At 46.0% G+C, this 22,264-nt stretch overlaps 1 protein-coding gene across 11 annotated transcripts in view; it reads right to left on the bottom strand.

The window, feature by feature from the left end:
* LOC105832307 overlaps positions 1 to 22,264 on the bottom strand; it is an 82,386-nt gene that overhangs the window by 41,024 nt on the left and 19,098 nt on the right. For 5 of the 11 annotated variants that reach the window (XM_036290198.1, XM_036290205.1, XM_036290206.1 and 2 more), the window contains exons 2-4: positions 21,354 to 21,467; positions 18,453 to 19,163; positions 10,793 to 11,087 (exon numbers count right to left, since the gene is read on the bottom strand). In XM_036290198.1, coding sequence (XP_036146091.1) covers positions 10,793 to 11,067 — 275 coding nt within the window. In that variant the 5' untranslated portion in view covers positions 11,068 to 11,087; positions 18,453 to 19,163; positions 21,354 to 21,467. Of the gene's footprint in view, positions 1 to 5,296; positions 6,116 to 10,792; positions 11,088 to 18,452; positions 19,164 to 20,189; positions 20,384 to 21,353; positions 21,468 to 22,264 lie in introns of those variants that run through there. The other 6 variants (XM_036290199.1, XM_036290200.1, XM_036290201.1 and 3 more) reach the window with 4 other exon arrangements.

The following is a 22,264-nucleotide window of genomic DNA, read 5'->3' as shown; positions in this document are numbered from 1 at the left end:
CTCTCTCTCTCTCTCGGGCGTCATCCCAGAAAATTATCCCGTTTAGGCATGCAGCTTGGCAACTATGCGCCGCCAGCACATGGTCTATAATAATTTTCGCGCCCCCGGGCTGGTCCCGTCGCCTACTCTCTTCTCGTTGCCCCGTCCACCAATTCTCCGTCGATCGAAATCGGCATTCGCTCCAACGACCGATGGCTCCTCTTCCTCCTGGGCTATGGGCTCTCGATGACGTAACGGTCACTGACCCCCTCCCACTTCTAGCAAGCCCTCTTCTTCCCATCTCCCCCCCTCCCTCCCTCCCTCCCCGCGCGCCACGATGCTTCTACTCCCCCACCATACCGTTGTCATCTATTCTTTCTCCCTCTGACGGGTGATGCGCGCGCGATACGGCGTTCGTTATACGCACATGAATGCACGCACGACGTATGGATGCGACGAATGCAACGCGCGCAGCACGTCGTCGTCGTCATCGTCGTCGTCGTCGTCGGCGACAACGACGAGGACACGATCCCGACGCTGCGGACGTTTCACTTTACGACGAATCATTAAGTTTCGGATACCCCCGGCTCCACTACGCATCTCTAGCACGAATAAAACGAATGCTCTTGCTCCTACTTGACGCCCCACATCTATTTGTGACTGACGACGCGATATGCGCTCCTCACCGTCTCTACGCCCAGGGATTTTCGGGATTATCGAACACGACACTTTCCGGCGCCTTCGATTCGTGATAGATATACGACGAGTTAAATGAAACAAAATGTGCGGGGAAAGATTTAGCTCGCGTTTCTGTCGGACAAAGATGTCACATTTAATGGAACGACAATATGATAAACGAATTCCAAACGAATGGATATTTATATAAGCGTCACCAAGTTTCTGAAATGTAGTTTTTAATTTAAGAAATGCAAACACGGTTACGTTTCAATATGACTTGAATTTCTCCATATACATTATTAAGCGTTAATACTCTGCCTTTATGAGTATCTATTTCTGAAAAAATGGGTCACAATGAACCAGATGTACACAATAAATGCGAAATGCTTGCCCTTTAAATGCAAAAATTCCTACACATGTTCGGGTTTCATAGTATATCATAACATAATCAAATTACTTAATACTTTTCATTCTCGGGACGCTTTCAAGAGAATTTGAATTCAAACAAACGTTTCTATGTCAAACAATAATTCGATAAGAATACTAACTGTACGTAATAATTTGTTATTGAAATCTCATCCATATTACAATTCAAGAATTAGTCACCTCGTGACTACGCAATAAACATTCTAGACGTATTCGATAATGCGCAGAAAGGTGACGTAACGAACAAATTTGTGCAGATCTTGATAACGGGGCAAAAAATAGAGAATATTAGTATTGGAAGAAGGAGATGGAGAGGACAGCTCGACCCCGTGTATCGCGATGCGTGTGCATCTTGCTCACGTACGTAGAGATAGAAAGAGAGAGATGAGGGGAGCAGGGGGAGGAAAGGAAGGGAAGCAGAGGCAAAGAGGCGGGAGAGAAGTGTTAGGATCGATAACCCATGTACACACACGCTATATGGTATATAACTCATATGAAAACACGCATTAAAAAAAGACAGACAGAGAGAAAGAGAGAAAGAGAGAGAGAGAGAGAGAGAGAGAGAGAGAAGATAGATAGATAAAGGATAAAACGTAAATGAATCCGCGTTATCAATGACACGTTAAATACTTATGGTATACCGAAGAGTGTACTACAGTTTCCGCCAATCCTATCATCCCTACTTGAATTTTTAAACGACAACTTTCCACAACACAGCGAGCGTTAATAGCAGTGCCGAGTTTTGAGTACGCGACCGGTCCATTTCTTTCCCTTCTTAATAGCACGACTCGTCCGTTCCGGATACTTATGACCGAACGCCATTGGCTTGTTCTTTTTCGCTGCACTGCTGCAATAAATTAGAATGAGAAAAAATATATTTGTCTTACTCGTAACTTGTTACTCCAGTGTAGCAGTACAGCGAAAAAGAACAAGCCACATGTGTCGCGCGAACTCGCGAGAAACGATTCGACCTATTTTACGCGGCCCTATTCGCGTTGCGCGATCGAATTAACGCGTCGAAGGAAAGGGTGGGATTCGCTGCAGAGATCGTCTTAGCAACCGCGATATTTCTAGCCCCTCTATATTCTCTCGTAGTGAAAATGTACGAATACACGGGTCTCTTAAAGAGAAAAAAAAGAAGGGGGGAAGCGTCGGGAATAGAAATCTCTGCCACACTATGTCATCTGCATCGATTTGACCCACGGTCTCATATTCTGGGATCAACATCGCGAAACGGACCGCGACGAAAAACAACGTAAACACAAGCTCTCGTGAGGGGTCTCACGAAATTCCGACTCTTCAATGCGGGGAGTCTGCGCCAGAAACGAAGGAGAGGGGAAAAAAAAGGTAAGGAGGAAAAAAAAGAGAACTGACGCGTCCTTGGGCCTCTTCCATCAACCCTGCCTTCTTTTCCCGCCTTCGTTTCCACGCCTCCTACTACGTCCTCGTCTTTCTTTTCTCGCGGTACATATAAATATTTATCATTCGCGATCGCAATCAACAGCGACAATAGTAAATATTTCTTCGACGTCTCCCCCCCGCCCTTCTCTCTCTCTCTCTCTCTCTCTCGCGCACGCGCGCGACCGCCCACGGATTTGCAAACCTCGTTTCGTGGAACACGTAAACGAGATGATTACCTAATTATTGTGCCGCTTTGTTGCGAGCAAGCACCTGCTTTTCGAGACCACGAAGCCAATAGCTAAATAGACAGCCTATCCACCGAGAGAGATATTTCAAAACGAGGTGTACCGTGAAACGTGTCAGTGTCAGCTGTCACATTGTATTCCTGGATTCGTTAAAGTCGCGCGATATCTTACGCAACTAAAAATTCAATAAAATTGATAATGACTTTTCCAAGTTCTATATTAAATTCCTTTCGATAACTAAGTTATAAGTTTTAACTTATATTTCCGTCAAAGGAGTTCACTTTTAATCGTCGATCCACAAAATAATTCTCCATAATTGAATTTCGCCTTAGCTTCATCTTACGGGAGGAGGTGGGGGAGGAGGTCGATTTCGAAGTCGGCTAAAGAAAACATTCCTATCATTAATTCTCGAATATTTTGCGACGTACGTACACCGTGCGACTTTATCAGCTTCTCTTAATTTATTACCCTAAACTTTATTCATTATCGCCTGGTGAAACGTGATTAATACTCGAAAGTGGACGCGAGACAACATTTTGTAAAGTTTAAACATCTTCGGATTTTAAGTCTCCGCCAAGCTATTCCCCCTTTTGTTTTCGTTTTTACCCCACTTGTTCGCTCGCTAAAACAGAACGCGAAGAATTGGTCTTCAACTTGTATGCCGAGGTCCCATTTAAACATACACGTTTCGCGCGTGCATATTTTACGATGGCGCGCTTCTTCTTTTTCCCAGGGCACCGTTCACCATTTATTTACGAGACATCGAGTCGTATAGCGGCGCGTATGGCGGACGTCATAAATGTACGCCTGTGTAATTTAAGGGCAAACTATTCGCAAGAGAGATCGAGTTTTAAGCATCAGCGTTATTCCATAACGTGAAATACCGCAGCTGTTAAAAAAAAAAGAAGAAGAAAGAATGCAAGTGTCTTTCATTGTCGCGCTCGAAACTTTTGTTCCGCCAGTAGCGATCAGGTCATCCATTAAGGATGCTAAAGCTGTCCTGTTTTACCGATTATTTTGATTATTTTCTATTCGCTAATCTTTCCAATTGTATTTACAATCTTTGAATTGTATTTACAAAAAATTTGAATCTAATTTGCAAATTTTTATTTCGTTTCTTAGGTAAAATTCTTACGTGCGCATTATGTTACCGTCCGTACTTTAATTGTGAAAAAGGACTTTTAAATCTGTAAACGCAATTAAAAGATTATCAGTGAATTGGAAATAAACAAAATAATCGGTAAAACAGGACAGCTTTAGCGTCCCCTTAAGAAATGAATTTTTATACATATATATATATATATAAACGTGTCAGGCATATTGATATTTTACAAATAATTTAAGCTATTTGCGTCGTCTTGTAATCCGACGTAAAAATTTCAACAGATTTAACCGATCGAAGGTTCCCGAAGGCTACCAATTTTAACGGTACTCGGCCCGATATCTTATCTTCAAGAGAGAAAACAAACTTTATTCCCCCGATAATTTTTTTACTATCGTAGGACTTACGAATTTACCGATAGGGACCGACGGGAGCAGTGGCGCAGGTATGTTCGTATTTTGTCCAGGCGGTGTATGCGTAGGAATTGGAATCACGCTGCGTATATGCACGCGTGCCGCACGCACAGAACGTCGAATCAAAACGCCGCGAGAGCGAAGCGGCGTGCACACACGCGTGTTCGCGTGTCGCGGAGACCCGTCGCGTTATCAAGCACATCCTTTATCCTCGCCTTCGACTCGTACCCGCCGACTCCCCCCCCCCCTCCCTCCCATGCTGTTGTCCGTCGTCACGCTGTTTTCCTTCGCCAGACGGTCTGATTCATAATCTATATACAACGGCGGCGCATTTGCTGTCGCCGCCGCCGCCGCCTCCTCCTCCTCCTCCCCCTTGCCCGCCGCCGGGTTAGCCAAGTACGTACATGTGTTGACGAACCTAACCTCAACCGTCTTCCCGCGTGGCGGGAGCCCTCGGCTCCCACGCCACGCCGGGTCCGAAACTTGACCGTTAAAACGTCACCGAGAAGGGCGCGCGCGTTGCCCCGCGACCCTAGGAGTTTGAGTAATCGAGATTCCGAGTTGTTGGAGGAGAAGGGCGAGGGGTAATGTCTCAATGGAGACGGCAAACACACGGGGGACGAGATAGCAAAAAGGGGGGCTCGATGAGAGGATGGAGGAAGTGCTGGAGTAAAGAGAAATCGAGAACGAGGCATTCCGAGAGAAACGGACAGTCGGTAAAAGAATGCGCGGAAAGGGAGAGAACGGCCGATAAGCGCGAGCTGGCTGCTGGGTTTCGTAAATATTATGAAAATCCCGAGGCACATCTCCGCCCAGAAGGCACATTACCCAAATCGACCTCCTCGCGCCGTCTACAACGATATAAAAAAGAAAGAGAAGCAAAAAAAAAAGGAGAAGACTGGACAGCGCGTGACACGTGCACGGCTCGGTTACGTGATGCGAGGGACACGCTGACGAGTCGCTTGAGGATCTTCCAAAAGCGTCGGAATAACATGGGGGTGAGGAGAAAAAAAGGAAGGTTAAAGCGCGAACAACTTGTGTTGCGGACTTACGTGAACTCCGGATAATCGAGATAACTGGTGGTGCCTGTCGGATGACCCGGGTAACCCGGGACCGCGAGGTAACGGGGGTTACCTGGGTCACTGAAGCTCCCGGGATCACTGGACGATCTATAGCCGTGGCCATACGAGCCGTGATAGCCACGCGCCATGTGGCAGTAGCCATACGTATCAGGTGCGCCATGGTTTTCGAGTGGGATCCTGCTCGTCGGATTTGTTCCCCGCATTTCGCGCACATTCCGCCCTCGCTGCACGTGGTATTTTTTTTTTCCAAGGCACCACGGCACGGCAAAAAGCACGCCCCGACGGCAGAGGAGAGACTGTCCCGCGCTTCCTCCACGACGCGGCGGTTAGGAATCAGTGGTGGTTTAAGGTTAGAATCGACAGGTAGCAGTAGTGACGTGTGGCGCGCTCATGACGTTATTCGCGTTTGTCTCGGAACGTAAAAATGCCAGGCCGCTTTCCGTGTCTCTTTCACCGGAGATGGAGGGAGACGGAGGGGCAATTGACCTCCGAGATACACAAAAATAGACCCGACATTAGCTAAATAGATGCCCCGTCCCGAAAACATTTCGTAGAAGAGGGAAACGCCGTTGGCGTTTGTCGGCCAAATGTAATTGCTTCATTGCAAATGAGGAGGGGAGGGGGGAATCCAATATTCCTTGTGCCTCCACTTTTCTTTCGTTATACGTGCATCGAGAAAAATATAGAGTAACTTCTCCCACGTCGATTTCCCCACGCTTGTAATTAAACGCAAGCCGGCAACTGATGTTCATTCGCTCGTAAACAAACCGATCTGATCAGAAGGTTAAATAAAAATTAAAATTTACTTGTCCTCAAAATTTAAAAGCCTTCCAACGAGGGCCGACCCCGCAGGCTCGATCTTGATCGTCACTGATTACACGTCACGATGCGTCTCTCGGTCTCTCTTCTTCGAATCGAGCAATCGAATCGGAGTCGAGAGAGATAAAGGAAAACCGGGCACATCTCGGAGAAGCGACCGCATCTAAAAAAACGCACGTTTCATGGAAAACAAAATTCAAGAGATTTAGTTATATTTTGTTAAAAAAAAAAAAAAACAAAAACAAAAAAAAACGTTTACAAGATCGGACATTTACAAAACATACATCGATAAATGTGTAGAACGGTAGAACGCAAAAAGCTTCTCCATTTCGCAAGAGGTTTCCCTCGAGCTTCGAGCACTTTGGTAAAAACGCCGCGCGAAATGGATTCAATTCGGGGATTCGATTCGCGCTCCTTTTTCCCCCACACGTCGCAGATTTTGAGAGATCGCGGGGAGGGGGGGGAATAAGCGGGCAGGTAACGTGGGCGGGAGTACGCGTGCATCTGCGTGATGACTAACAGATGTGATGGAAGCGTAGTTCCGAAGACTTTGTACTTTTCAGACGGCTGCGTCGAGTTTATAATGACATCTCAGGTTCGTAGATTAGATGGATAAATTTAGTTCGTGGGAGTATACAGGCGCGACAAATTTTTTTTCTTCTTCATTCTACCATTTTTGCTTCATGCGCGCTAATTGTATCGGCGTAATCTTCTTTTATCTCGAATGAGAAACGTCTCGTCGAAGGATAGGTATAAGAGTCACTTCGCATAATCTGCGTAATTATTCAATGTAAATGTTATCCCGTTTAAAATATACAATTAAAAAAAATAAAGGAATTAAATGCAAATCGAGATGAATAAATCTATCGTAAAACCATCGACACGGTGGCGAACATCCTGTGTATCGACAAATATAACGTTAATCATGTATCATTATGTAACGAACTTTTTTTTTTCTCGCGAGACAAGATATCGCTCGGAATTTTTATCTAATCGTTAACCTTAATTGATACAAATCACTCAGATACGAGATATTAAATGTTGTTCTTTTATCTTAAAAACGTATATCGTAAGCCGGATTTCGAAAGAATCCATCTGCCACTTTCTTTTGTGCAATAAACAATTTTTCACAAACGGCAAGATATAGAAGATCCTAAAGAGGCTTTGTCGCGCGGGCAATTATTTCTAATTAACAGGTGCAAACAAGTTGTGCAAGCACTTTAATTTCCGACACGGTTTTTAACACACGAACTCGGCGGTCTTGTCGAAATCGATAATACCATATATTTGCGCACACGTTACAATAAAAGCGAGAGTATCTCTCGCCCGCCGCGCCGGCGACCGTGCGCTTGAGAAATAAATAAACCGGCTCCTAATGTCTAATTTCGCAGCTTTCTCGTCCCTTCGAACTTCGCGGGCCCGCGCGCATTGTACACCCCGTGAATTCCCCGAGCGTTCGTGCATTCTTCGCTATGTAATAGGCTTAAAATACGATGCAAATGGAGCCAAGAGGCTCGCAGTTCGTACATAAAGTATATTCTAAGCCGCGCGACACTTATATAACCCACATCAGCTACAACTTCCGCGCAGATTGCGTTGTCCCAAGCAAAAATATCTCACCCTTCCCGACGCGATCTATCTACAGTTACAAACATGATAAAATACATCCCCCTCCCCCCTCTCTCCCCCTCTCCCAATGTGGCGCTAGGTAAATATGCCGATAAGCGTAAACAAAAAGTGTGCACTCTGATGAAATTCAGCCACAACCCCGATCGATTGAAAGTAAACGTCACGTTCTCTAATGAACAATCGTGCGTTTTGAATGGAAATTGAACAGCGCCGGGGACGGGATTTATCTTTAAAAGCGTAGGCGTGCAAATTTGTTTGCGCCGTAAATATTTAGAATATTTATTTTTAAATAATACAAATACATATAGCGTGTATCTGCAGCTGCGTGGAGCAGGTCCAAGCGAGACCCCGGGTGAGTCATCGAGTAATAAAATGGCTGTCACTTTTAGGCACATTGACGAAGCGATATTGATGGAGCGAAAGACCGCGCGCTCTCTTCCGCGGTCACCGGTAAAAACTTATTTACAAGAAATGTAAATGCGTCATTTATCATCGGACAGACGTGCATGATGTGTGTGTGTGTGCGGAACGTCTGCCGTTCCCAATCGACGTAATTTTTTTTACCCCCCTTTTTTTTCCCCCACCCAGACTACGGAGACACGATCTAGCGTCACTGCGTCAACTGCGAATGCCAATATACTCAGTGATGTCGGGGACACGTAGAATCATGCGCTACGTTACCCGGAGGGAAAAAAAAAGGGACTACAGTCGCATCACGTCGCAGCGTTCTCTTGTTCTCGGAGTATCCGTTCGCCGTCGCGCGGTTTCGTACGGTACGAGACACGGTGGTAGAAAGGTCATAACGATCGCATATCTTTATTCATAAACATCCCACCAGACGTTACACGGGCAACGGGGACAAAAGTATCGCGTATTTCTGATGTTATCCATTGTACGGGGCGCTGCGTTATTAACATATGTGTTATCACAGAATTTTGTGGGGGGCCGTAAGCTACTCCTTTCCGTAAAACGATCCTAATGCTACGCGCGGACGAAACGTGTATGATACACCACGGCAATTCGCTGAGGTTCGCGAACATTTCGATTTGTAATAACTTCAATTATAACTCGTCGATAATAAATTTAGAGGGACCCTGGAAATAGAAGCTTCCACCAACTACAAAAGTCATAAGCTTATATAATAAGGAGCTTAAGTTAAAGCTAAAGCTTGTGTAAGTGGAAGCTTATATATCGCTATAATATTCCCTGATCGCGGAGTAATATTACGAGTTCGATAGTCTCGCAAAACACAATTTCCGGACTTTTCGTGCTAAATTTCCGGCAAAATGAAAAATTTTGTGTTAATTACAGTTGAATAAAATATCTCGATTTTTAAAAGCGTTTAAAATCGTAGAAAGTGCAGTAATTTTAAATTAATGTATGCAACCGAATAATTCCCCTCTCGAGATTAGTCAATACCGAATATTAAAGTAATCATTATTCGGCTTCACGTAACCGCGTCTGGTAAAATTTTTCTCGCTTATTAGTTCTATTTGCAAAAGGCACACAATTATTGAGATAAGTGATCCAGTGAATTCATTATTATCGTCGTATATGGAAAACAAAATACACCAAGTTCGCCATTAGAGATATTTGCAAACATTTTTATCACTGTACATACCGTAATTTTGTTTTAACGTGCGACAAAAAGAGTCACAATTATATCGTGACCGTGTCAAATTATAGTTCAAGATCTGTTATTCTTTCGCTAAGCTTTTCTCATTCTCATTCTCGATTCGCGATAATTAATACACATTCACGGCTATTCACTTGGATTCTGCAATATTAATCCGTCGAATAGAGGAAATATTTCACGAACTGATCTTCGGATTACTTCCCGACGGATCTCAAGAGTTTGTGTAAATATCGTCGTTCTTTTTTTTCCTAGATAATAACAGAGCTGATAATTTCCGAGTATGAAAGGCGCAATTGAAACCGTGATAATTCCTGGTTTCGATATAACTAGCGTGACGACTGCGTAACGTCGACTTTTATGTCTGTCGCTACTTATCTTAATAGAGTCTATACTTCCGCAACCGGAGAGAACCCGACGAAACGTCTCTAGTCTCGTATCACGATTCTACGGTATGGCAGCGTTACTCGAGAAATCGCGGCTGTTGCATCCTGTATAAGGATGCAAATGATCTCACGTGATAAATCTAAATCTCGACGGATCCTGCATATATAGCAAAGGCCCCACGCGATTGGACCACGTTCCGTGCGGAGGGTACGAGAGGCTAGTTTTCACAGCAGGTACCCGCAGAATCAGCAGGGTCTGGTCTTGGCCCTTTGAAAAGCGTGTACTTTTGAATTCTCCTCCCAAAGAGAGGCCAGAACTCTAGACAGACCATCTCGCACGGATACCTGACTGCTGCTACCTGCCTGGTACTCTGGCTCCTACACACGCGCCCCCTCCTTCATTTTCCTCCTCTGTCATTCTACACGCACGTTCCTAGGCATCGCCGTGATGTCGGACTTTGTCCGTGGACTTTCCTTCTTAAAATACACATGCCACCACTGGCTCGGTCGTATCAGCTTTCAATTCGTGTTCTCTGTTCGCCGCGTATGACACGTCGAGAGTCGTGTGTGAACGAGAGTTAGCACTCCCCTTTTCAGTACCTTGGACAGAAACGACAGAGTTGTACGATGTTCTTGAAATTATTTCCCTTGGGAAAAAAATTTTATAAAAACGGGAAAGAAATAACATAAATGAAAGAAAACTCTTTGGTACAAGTCACGGTACCGAGGGAAGAGCCAAAGTGAGAAATTTTTGCAGCTTGGGACGCGTAATTGTTTACAGTAACCATATTATCGAGAGAAGAATCACGCGAGAACCACCTTTCGGTTCACTTCCTTAATGGCTTCGAAAATATTTGTCAGATAATCTTTGTCGGAAGATATTTTGCCATTTCTGTGGCATTAGTGAAATATTTTACCTTCACACGACCTTAAAAGCCGTCGAGATCGACGACTCCGGCAATTCCAGTTTATGTACACAAGAGGAGAAAAGGGACTTACCTGTGCAGCTGTACTGAAGTGGACCTCGCAGGAACGTGCTGGTTATGCGAGGTTGGTGGTTGAGGCTGACCTCTGCCGGGGTTCGACGTCGCGAGCGAGTGGCCATGAGACCCATGGGGGTGACCGTGGGGGTGGGAGTGCGGGTGCGGAGGATGGGCGTGCGGGTGTGGATGATGATGGTGATGCAGATCTCCCCCCACTGGGCCCACAGGGCCCACTGGACCCCCCACCCCCAGTCCACTCACTACCTGAACTTGCTTGCCCACTGTCTCCATCACCCCTAGCGCATTGTGAACTGAAACAGATATATGGATCATTCTCGTAGAATCATACGCATCCATCTTGAGCTGGAAGATTCTTCAATCGAAACGTAACGAATAGGAGAGGAAATATTTATAAAATTTCAGAATAAAATGTTTGGGGGGGAAAAAAGATGAGAAAATTCATAGGACAAAAATCACGTGAAATGAAAACAAATTCACAAGATAATAAATGTTACATAACGTAAAATTTTTTGACGTGTCGACATTTTAATCGCCGTTCAAAAGAAATAAAGCAATGAGAAAGGTGTCTTGGAGAAATTTCGCGCGGGCGTCGCAAAGACGATATTTGAGTTGCCTTTCAACTTGAAATCTGTCGGACCACTGTGACCGCTATGACCATTAATAGCGGATCAATTATGGCGATACACACGTCACCGATATCGCTCAATTATCATTGACGTAGTTTTTCATATGTCTACTTAGCGTTGAATAGATTGAATGCATCAATAGCGACCCAGTCATGACACTGCGGAAACGTACCGCGGTCTGTTTATCGTGCCTTTCCTTTCGCATTGGCGAGGTATATCAATCGCGCAGATAGAAATTAAAAGCAACACGAGCGCGAGAAACGCGCATCGCGCAGTATGCAATTACAGTTACATTGAAAACGGGAAGTAGATCGAATTTCTTGCCGATTCACCTCGAGTCTTTGTAACGGCGCAAAATTCGCGTCCATTAACTCCTTACAACACGAAGAATCGATGGTAATTTATGAAGAACAATCGATGCAAAGTTACATTACCGGAAGAAGACGAACCATACATATATTCCCTTTTTTCCGAATGTGAAATTGTGATCGCTGTAAATTACGTCACGGGATAATTAAGTTTGTCCGAATTTAACAAACTCGTCCAATACACACACACACACACACTCTCTCTCTCTCTCTCTCTCTCTCTCTCTCTCTCTCTCTCTCTTGCGCGCGCTTAAAATTCTCAAAAAGATCAGCTTAGCTTTTGCAGACATCCCGATATCTTGTATAACGTATATGTTTGCATGAGTTGCACATTTATAGAAATTCTTTACTTTTCGCGTGGCTGGTATAAATGAACTTTGAGGCACACCGTAATACATATATTCATGTTGGATAGCCGGATAGATGCCGGTAGAAGAGGAAGGACTGCATACGGATACGATAGGATAAAACATCGAATGTGTACAGTTCGGCGCAATACATAAATTTATACGCGGCTGCATATCTCCGTCAAAGTATATTGAGAAATATTCCGTAACGCAGTACTCCTCTCTCAAATTCTCGCGGGACGTATACCTCCCGATGAGATCCTTTCATCAACTAAATTTAAGTTTGAAATTTTTAATATTTAAAGCAATTGATAATTAAAACTTTGTCTCGTCTCGATCGATAATACATTTCCTTGCCGAATACGAACAAATGTGGCACATGCTTGAAGAGGCAAATCTTTACAAAACTAAACATTTTGAGCTTTCAACAAATCTGTATGTTAGTGTAGTAATAGTAAATGTTACGTACGTATATTGATTTTTATTATTATTAAGAGTATTGTTTTGAAAAACAAACAAGAAACGTGTCCAATGTTCTAGAAAATAAAAACTGTTACATTTTGTCAAAAGTCGACTAATCGAAGTTAAAAAAAAATATATATATAATTTTGGAAATAAAATTTTAGAAAAGTTTATCTGAAGCGATATAAAAAGAAAATATCGATGTGATATTTTATTAATGGCTCAGTTTACAAAGAATTCTAAGATAGCTAAGCTAAAGATAGTCGACCTCATAAATTTTCAACACCAACACTTTTGATCGAATTTCATAGAATTTTAAAATATAATCTAAGATACAGTTTCACTTGCTTATAAATATTTTTTGTATTAGTTATTCTCACACAAAGATATTCTAACATATATCAATTCGAAACATAAACACACACAAACAAGGTTCTAAAATACATTCAGTTCATTCAAAATTCTTTAAGATATTAAAACGTGCTATTAAATAATCCCCCCCACCCAAAAAAATACAAAAATAAAAACTAATTTATTATAAAATAAGGAACTGTTGTGTCGACGATAATATATTTAAATTTTATGACTTGACTTAAAATATCAAGCAAGACAGGAACTCAGCGGCTTAAAGTAAAATAAAAACTTAACAATTTAGGTATTTTATAAGAAAATATATAATTTCTATATAAAAATTACACGTATTCCATCGGTTTTGATCTTTTAGATTTCTCGATAAAACTTTTTGACTATCTATTCTGTTCTTTTAATGTGAAAACTGACTTGCGGAAAAATTTTATTATTTATTTGATTGTATTATTTATTCGTTCACGTTTTTATTTGTTATGGCACATTTTTTATAGACAATATGCGTTGTTTTATGGTTGTTTAATGGTCATCATTTTTTTAACAGTTTAAATATATTTTCGTTTGCGTTTTTTCACTCATGTTTAAGTTCATAAATATTGTTAATTTGTTACAACTGAAGAGGATTATGTATAGTCGAAACGTTTCAAAATTTAACATTTTTTTAACACAGTTGATTTTTAGTCGCGTTTATAATTATATACTTTTTATTTAATAAATTATATCGTATTACGATAATTTGTCTTGGCTCGATATATTGACCTGTTTATTATATAATTTCTGTTATACATATACCCTCCGTCATTTCGATAGGTTCATTAAAATAATACTTCTACGTGTTGTGCAAATTTTTAAAACAGATTTAAGATAACAAAATTTTTATCTCAACTCTTTACGACAGCAACCTTTTCAAATCCGAAACGGGTTTAATCGACATGCAATTAAGATTAATGAGAGGGAAGAATACAGCACCGGCGCCATTCTATAGAATGGCGGTGTAGAGTCGTGGACTTTGGCGCGATATTATAGACCGGCGGTGTTGCCCTCGGCTCCTTCTACACCAGACAGCAAGCCGTCCGTCGTCACGCGAGCCCGCCGCAATTCCGCAAAGAAAGGAAAAGTCCGCGATGTGCAATAGACACGTCGGCGTGCGCCGCCGTATTATAACGGCATTAATAGTAATCGAATGTGCTCTCTAGGCGACCAGCGGGAGAATCGCTCGCGAGAACGGAATCGGGAGCGAAATCAAATTCGCGAGTGACACACAAGTCAGTTCGCGCGGAGCGGGAGCGGGCGCGATCGATGATAAACGCGGGCGCGCACGGACCGAACAACGTAGGAACAACCCTGAACCCATCGCTACAAGTGAAATTACGGGAAATGTGTTCAATCGGTTGGAAATGTATTTAATCGCTTCATCATCCAACTAAATTTACAACGCCTTCGGCGTGCAATTTCACACGCCGCGAGAATTTTATTTATAGTTTATTATTCGATAAATGCGCCGAGCTCTATTAAAAAAAAAAAAAAAGATAACGCGAATCTCCAATAATAAAAACGTAAAGTCATCCTATACGTCTTTTAAGGGGGGGGGGGGGGAGAAACCAGGATTCCTTGGCGAAGATTCAATTATATCAAAATTCCGAGAATAATTTCAAACGGGAAGTTTTATTTCTAAAGGTCAATCGTGAAACAATTAATAAGAAGCAAGTAATCGAGGCGGCCGAGATGCGTAATGCAAGTTTGAGGGAGAAAAGTACACCACCGAATTCGAGACCTCGATAAACGAGTCGTCGGATGCCGGGTGCCGGTGACAAATATAATCCACGTCTCTTTTCTCTCTCTCTCTCTCTCTCTCTCTCTCTCTCTTTCTTTCTTTCTTTCCGGGGCGAGATGCGGGGTGCATTGCGTCATGTCCACCGGCTATCGGAAACGCTCGCACGCGATAAAGGGGAAGGCAGGGGGGATAGGGGGGGAGAAGAAGGGAGAGGAGCAGACCTTACGAGCCGGGCGTGTACGTGCACCTGTTTTGTGCGTTAAACTAAAAATGATGTTCGAACGGCGATAGCGTATAGCGCAGCAGGGCGGCCGGGCATATTAAAGCGGAACTGCTCGGCGGCGAAGGCGAGCTTCCCTCGGGCCGGGGGAATCGAGTCGACGACACGCGTATTTCTGTCGCGCGTCATTAGCCGGCTCACTCCTCTCGTCTTTGAATCAACGCGGCGCGCATCGTGCGCCTTTCATATTTCCAACTTGACCGTGTCATCGCCGAGCGGCCCGCGCGCGTGAAACATCCCCCTCCCGCCCCCCCCCCCTCCTCCCCGCTCGGCGAAATTACGGCATCTGTCTTTGAATTCAAAGTCCGAAATTAAAATTCAACGCTAACGGTCTCCATACGTTCGCATGAATTTTTTTTCCCTTTCTCTCTTTCTCTCTCTCTCTCTCTTTACTGTCGCGAGTTATCATCGTCCCGCGGACAGAATTGTCCGAACGGAACGTAATTCGGAAGAATAGAGAATTTTAGTGTGGCGGATGCGTTGACGAGAGGATCTTTTCCACCTTCGTGCCATATATTCCCTTTTCGCTTTCTCTTTTCCGCCGCGCCCCCCTCCCCCCGTCCCACCCGACCGCCCGGCCCTTCATCCGTTTCCACGCTTTCCCCTCCCCGCGCCGGCCCTTTCTAGTTCGTCGCTCGCTTCCCACTCCTCTTCGCGCCTCGGCGGTCTCTCCGGTCGTCGCGTCGCGTCGCGTCGCGTCGCGTCGCCGGCCGTTTTGTACTGGAACGCGGGATCGATATCCGAGTCCTATATAATATGTCTATAAAAGCGGGGTAGAGATACACGTATACGCGAGAGAGACGCGAGGGAGACGACGCGCACGTTGAGGACATTCGCACGGCCGTGACAAACGCGCGGAAATGGGGGGGAAAAAAAAATTAATTAAGGGCAACGTCGCCGCCGCCGCCGCCGCGCGCATCGACGCTAGACGCCCAGACCTATATAACCGACGACGTAGAGAGTCTCGTTGCTGGAGAGAAAGCTACGGAACTTTGCGAGGGAAAGAGCTGCGTATTCCCGTGCGAAAGCGGCGCTGAACTTCGCCACCGTAACCGATCGCTCAATATTATGGCAAAACTCGTTTCACGTCTCGAGTAAGAAGAACGTTCCGAGTTCCAAGATCAAGTCTAAAATTGGAATTCGATGCAGTCCGGTCGTTTCAGAAGAATTTCAATCAACGTGCGTTGATTTCGTAATTCTTCCTTTTTTTTTTCCTTTTAACACAACGTCACGCTCTAAAATATCCCGAAAATCGATCCTTTACGTTGTCTATCCTAGATAACGTTAAAATTCAATTAAAATCACTGCCGTTTAACACGCCGTTAATCCCTCGCGTCGCGTTAATTAAGATGTAAAACGCGTACGTGATACGCGTTCACTTTCTCAGCCTCCGCGTACATAAAATCCATAATCATCGTTCACCGACGGTATAGAGGGACCTTGGGTTAATGCTATTCGCTGCTCGAGCCTCTAAAAATCGCTCGACGAGCGTTTATAATGCGCGTTTTACTATTCTAAAAATTACCGCCCGGCGGCGGACATGTGCCCTTCATTATACATCCTTCCCTCGCTGCAACTTTCTCTAAAATCGTCTTGCCAGTCAGCGTCTGCGTCTCGTCTAACTGCACAAAGAAAGAAAGAAGAAGGGAGGGGGGGAGGAAGAGAGAGAGAGAGAGAGAGAGAGACGCGCGAACCGTGCGGCTCGCACGGGCGGCCATCTTTCCTCGCGCTTGGAAAAGAAGAACGACGGACTCGGCTGACGGAGTAGCCAGCCAGCAGCGCGAAGTTGACGCACACACCGACGCACCGAGAGAACGCAACGCTCACCTATACACATATACACGAAAGGCAGGCCACAGGCCGACAGGCCGGCCGTTACTTGGAGAGGATCAAACACGCGTCCGGATCGTGCAAACATACGCGCGGCCAGCCAGAATCTTAAACTATACCGGGCCATATGTTGGCGGAAAACGTCGGGATTTTGATTCTCTCGGGGAAAACCTCGTAGACAATCGGCCGCGTGTCGTCGGTGCCAGGGACTTTAAACTCGGGAGGGAGGGAGGGAGATTCCGCGAAGATGTTTCGCGCTCACCATCAGCAACACAACGATACCTCGAATCATTGAGGAAATATCGTAGACCATTGTAGACGCGACTCACTCCCGGAAAGTAACCGGAAAAGTATGGTGTCCCATTGACCGCGGGTGTTCTAGGCCACGTGCTTTAATAAGCAGGACGGATACCGCGGCGGCGAATATCGTTATACGAAATACCGCTAGGAGAAGAAGAATGACGTTATTAACAACGCGCGCGTCTCTCCCCGAATACATTCATCTTTCGACGTTCCCATACGTTAGAGCGTGCGCGCACGCCCGCGAGCTGCAGCTAAATTACGGTAATTGCGTACTTTCTCGCTGACGCGTACACGTCACGCGTATATTCCGCGTGCGCGCGCGCGCGCGCGCGCACGCACGCTACAACCCCGACGGCGCTTTGGTAATTAATGCCATGACGGACCAATGGCCCTCGAGAAACTCACTCGCGGAGTAACGATCAACGGTTAATTTGGCTTGCCGCGTTTGCATTTATCATACGACGACGAGGACGCGAAGGACGAAGGGTAGCGCGCTCCGCGCCTCATTTCTTATTGAAACTCAATTAAAAAGCGAATGCGGGCCGGTAACCGCGACATAACACGGCGTGCAGTAAAATAGATATTTATGCAACTAGTGCGGTAAATCGGCTAATTGCCCGTAAGTGCGGGATATGGACACACTCGCCGGAGGCTCGTGTGTCCACCCGCACGACCTGGTGATATCCAATTCGCACACGTCGCATACGATATTTTTTTTGTTACCCGTGCGTCGAAATATATTGGTCCTTTTGTGTTAAGTGACACGTGAGAAAAGGATCATTTTTCATGCACTGATAACGAAAATACTTTTTCCCCTCCACGTGTGACGAGATGAATTTTTACCGTCTTACGAGTAGCCTTTTCTCCCCGTTCCAAATTCACGACGTTAGTTTTCTACGACTTTGGGTGGATTCTAAGCTGAAAACTTCCGAAATCACAGAAATTCCAAAAGTTCGACCCAACCTGGCCCTAAAGTGGTTTAAGCTCGGTGCCCATCGATCTTGCATAACAACGCGAGGAGAAGAAGAAATGGAACTTTGGCGAAAGGATTTTGTTAAGGATTATAAAGGCGGGTAACTCCTCCCTGCTCCTCCCCCCCCCCCCCGGTTCTTCCTCTCTGCGGTCGTGGAATTTCAGTCGGCCGGTGTTTGCCTCGGCCCAACAACAAAAGAACATGAAGCTCGCCGAGTGTTTTCCAAGCGCGCGAGTTTCGGTCACGTCAATCGTTCCGTGGCGGGAGGGGAGGGGGGGAGGAAGGAAAGAGGGAGGGGCAGAGGGAGAAAGGGAAAAATGACTCACCGGTAATGACGTCAGCCGTGGAAAGCGAACCGGGTCTCGAGTTTTCCCGCGGCGGGCGGCGGTCGATCCACCGGCGCGGCGATTCGATTCACCGGCCGGGCGGGGACGACGATTCCTCTTCTTCTTCCTCCGTGCAGCAGTTACGACGCACACGCGCGCGCCCGTACACATATGGTACACGCACACGCACACACGCACGCACACACAGACGCCGTAGGGTGGGGGGTGTGGGGGCGCGCGGCGCGTATTATATCCCTATTTAGAGAATTCGATCGGCCGATCGATCCGTGAAATCCGCGACGCCGCGACGTCACCCCACAGCATACTCCTGGCGTCGGCGAGCGTGCGCGCGCGCGCGCTCGCTCGCGCGGAAAAGTCGCCTCCTCGCTTCCTGTATTCTCTTTTCTCCTTCACCTTCTCTCGTCGCGTCGCACCTTCTCTTTCTTCCTCTCCTCCTCCTCCTCCTCCTCCTCCTCTTGCTCCCTTCCCTCGTTGCCTGTCGCACTGCACCGCGCGCACTGTCTCACACACGCGCGCTCCGTCCACGTGCACTGTCACGCGGTACCGCGACGCACACACATGCACGCACACACAGACACACGGTGCACCCTGCCCGCGTAGAATCGCCGAAACTCACGTCTCTTCCTCCTCTTGTGTCCTCGTGTTGTGTTTCGCCGCCTCTTCCTCGTGTCGCCGCTTCCGCTGCGATCTCTGCGGAAAGGATGACGGGGTCATGAAAAACTTGCACGTTGTGTTAATCGTCCCCGTGAACGTGGACGACGCAATCAACGTCGTCGTCGTCGTCGTCGTCAGCTACTCAACGCCGCGCCACGCGACTCGACGAATGCGCACGCGCTTCTGGACAAGTGTGTGTGCGTGTGTGTGTGTGTGTGTGTATGTGTGCCACACACACACACACACACACACAGACACACATACACAGAGGTGCGGAACTAATCGCGATCGCGATTCGAAAAGCGGAAATATCTTTTCGCCTTGCTTATTTGTCGATATCCGTGAGATATTTCGAGACCCGCTTGCTTCGAACGTCGCTTTAAACGTTTTCACTTGCACGGCTATTTGCTCGCTCGTGCGCGAGGTGTATTTATATACATAGATATCGCTTCTTAACAGGATACCCACTCGTCGGGGCCCCGAATTCGTAATGTGCCGTCCGTTGTTTATGCGACGTTACGTCACGTTTATTTTTACGCGCAAATAAATTTGTAAGCCGAGAACGTAAATTTGGACGCCGGCGACGGATGCCAAACGTCTCTAATTGCGAAGGGTTTCCCAGGTTAGTACACCTCGGTTACGCAATCCCCGGGGTATTTCGAACGTTTATCGTCCGGCTTCGTTTCACGGGTGAAAAGCGGACCGGAGTGGCCGCGCGACACGCGTTGTTTAATCGAAGAGCGTTGCACCGCGCGACCAACGCAAAGTCACCCGCTCGCCCGTCCGCGTTCGTCCTAGCGGAAGGCACACACACACACACACACATACACACGTGTGTTCCCGTGTTCGCGAATTCAACGTGTACGCGAAATCCACGCGCGTTTATTAATACCAAAAGTACACGCCGGCATATACGCGTCTCGAGAAATGTCTCCTTTGACGAGAAACATGGCGGAGCTAGATTTAATCTCGTTTATATTAATATTATATTTCAGCGACTTGACTTGAAAAGTATCTTTGACGTGACACGCGCCGCTGCGGCCCGGCAAATTAGTTTCTCACATTTTACTCGCGACATTCGGACGAATTTTGGAGGATCGCGACACCGTCGAAATAAAAACCTTGGTCCGACAACATTCGGCGGTTGGAACCGCGGGTTTTTTTACGACGTATTCCCGTCCTTCCGTTTCGGCCGGCCTGAACATGGTTCACGCGCGGGGAGACACGCCGTCGCCTTCGAGCAGCCGTTTTAACCGACTGACCCTATCGGCGACGGCGGCGAGTGGCGGCGAGTGATTAGACCGAGGCGCAGTGCTCGACTTCCGGTTCAGCTGTTCGCACAAAGATCCGCATGTTTCTCCGACCCGCGTGCCTCGCGCCACACAGTGTGTTTTGTTGCCCGTCGTTTGTTTCCGCTCGGTATGCTTCGTCCCACTCTCGGTCATCCCCTCTCGAGCGCGCTTCTCTCTCTCTCTCTCTTTCTCTCTCTGTCTCTCCCACCCTCTCGCTCGCTCCCCACCCTCTCGTTCGTTCCACCGCTGGCGCTCAGAAGGTAGGCGCACCTCGTGCGCCCGAGAATTTCCTCATTGACCCGCGCGCTCCGTATTCCACCTGCGACTCGTCATCACCGTTATTAATATCGTTCCCCGTTGCCGCCGCGCGGACCTCGTTATCGTTCCCACGGCGGGAACCGCGCGCTACCGTCGTCACCTCCGTTTTCATCGCCGTCGTTGACGGTCGCCGCCCCTCCCTCCCTCGCCGGGGCAAAATTCGGCAGAGCTGCAGCCGGATTAACGGCCGGCAGATCCGCCGAACAAAAGCGCGTATTAACGATTAATGATTGCGATCAAGTAATTTGCAATCATGATTATTAAAGCTACGGGTTAAATAATCAACGGTTGTGACTTTTCAATGAGGAAGCGACCGCACGATCCGCGATTATAATTAGGTCGCGAATTTAACACGTTAAAAAAAAACAAAAATACCGAGATACTCCGACATACTCCGGTAACATCTTACACGTTTGTTAATTAACAAATCGAATTGTTTCACATTTCATGAATAAAATGAAAAAAGAGAGAAAGAGAGAGAATCGAGAAGAGTCGAAAAAAGCTCGAGAGAAGCGCTCTCTCTCTCTCTCTCGTCCGACAAGATCACAACGAATGGTCCTCAGCGCCTCCCTCCTTCCTCCCCCTTTCACGCGGCTAGACGCGACTCTCCCGATACCCTTTGCGTGCCGCCGCCTCTTCGTTTGTTTCTTCTTGCCGTCGTTTCCATCCGAGACGTCGAGTGTCGACCCCGGTGACCGAGAATCCTTCTCTTTCGACAGCAGCAACAATCCTACAAAACAAAATGTAACCTCTCATTAAGGAATGTTTCCACAATGTATGTCGACTAATAATAAATCAACTATTTATTTGAATATAATTTTCATTGCAAGAGTCCATGAAATTATTCCAATTTCATAATTCTCGAATTTTTTTTTTTTTTTAAAGAAAAATTGCGGGGTTAGAATTAGCCATGGAGTGCGAATAAAGGAAAATGGAAACAAATGCGACTACTGTCTAGACGCTATGACGCCACATTGTGAGGAGATTAACACAGAAATGTAATAAAATTCGTTTTAATCAGTCATGAAAATTATTAAAAAGGTATTAGAGCGACGCTTACAGTCAGCGCTTGTCTTCCCTACCGGTGGAGACTAATTACTTTACAGATTCGACGGTGAGCACGATACGCGCGGGTCACGCGATACGAAACACTTGTAACTTCGCGGAATATTCTGTTTCGGTCTCTCTATTTTCCGCGTAATCGACGGCAATCGACGGCCCGTGTATTTTCTTTTATGTTAATACATATATATAGAGATAAATTAACACGCAAATGAGTGATTGAACGTGTATACATAGTATATATAGTAAGGTAGGGAAAAAGAACAAAGATGCGCGCGTTGTTAGCATCGATTTGATACGTTGTTACACACTCATTACCCGTGAGCTCGATAGAGGACTACTGAAAAATACACCAGATGGAAAATGGCAGAAAGAAATTACGATTGCGTCAAGTTTAGGATAAGCGCTCGATAATGGCCGGTTATTGCCCCGCCGTTAGGCACGGTTTATAAATTCAAACAGCTA

This window comes from Monomorium pharaonis, chromosome 7 (assembly GCF_013373865.1).
Source record: "Monomorium pharaonis isolate MP-MQ-018 chromosome 7, ASM1337386v2, whole genome shotgun sequence".
NCBI classification, from domain to species: Eukaryota; Metazoa; Arthropoda; class Insecta; order Hymenoptera; family Formicidae; genus Monomorium; species Monomorium pharaonis.
Note: the sequence above shows the minus strand (reverse complement) of the source record. Positions and strands in the feature narration are given on the sequence as shown.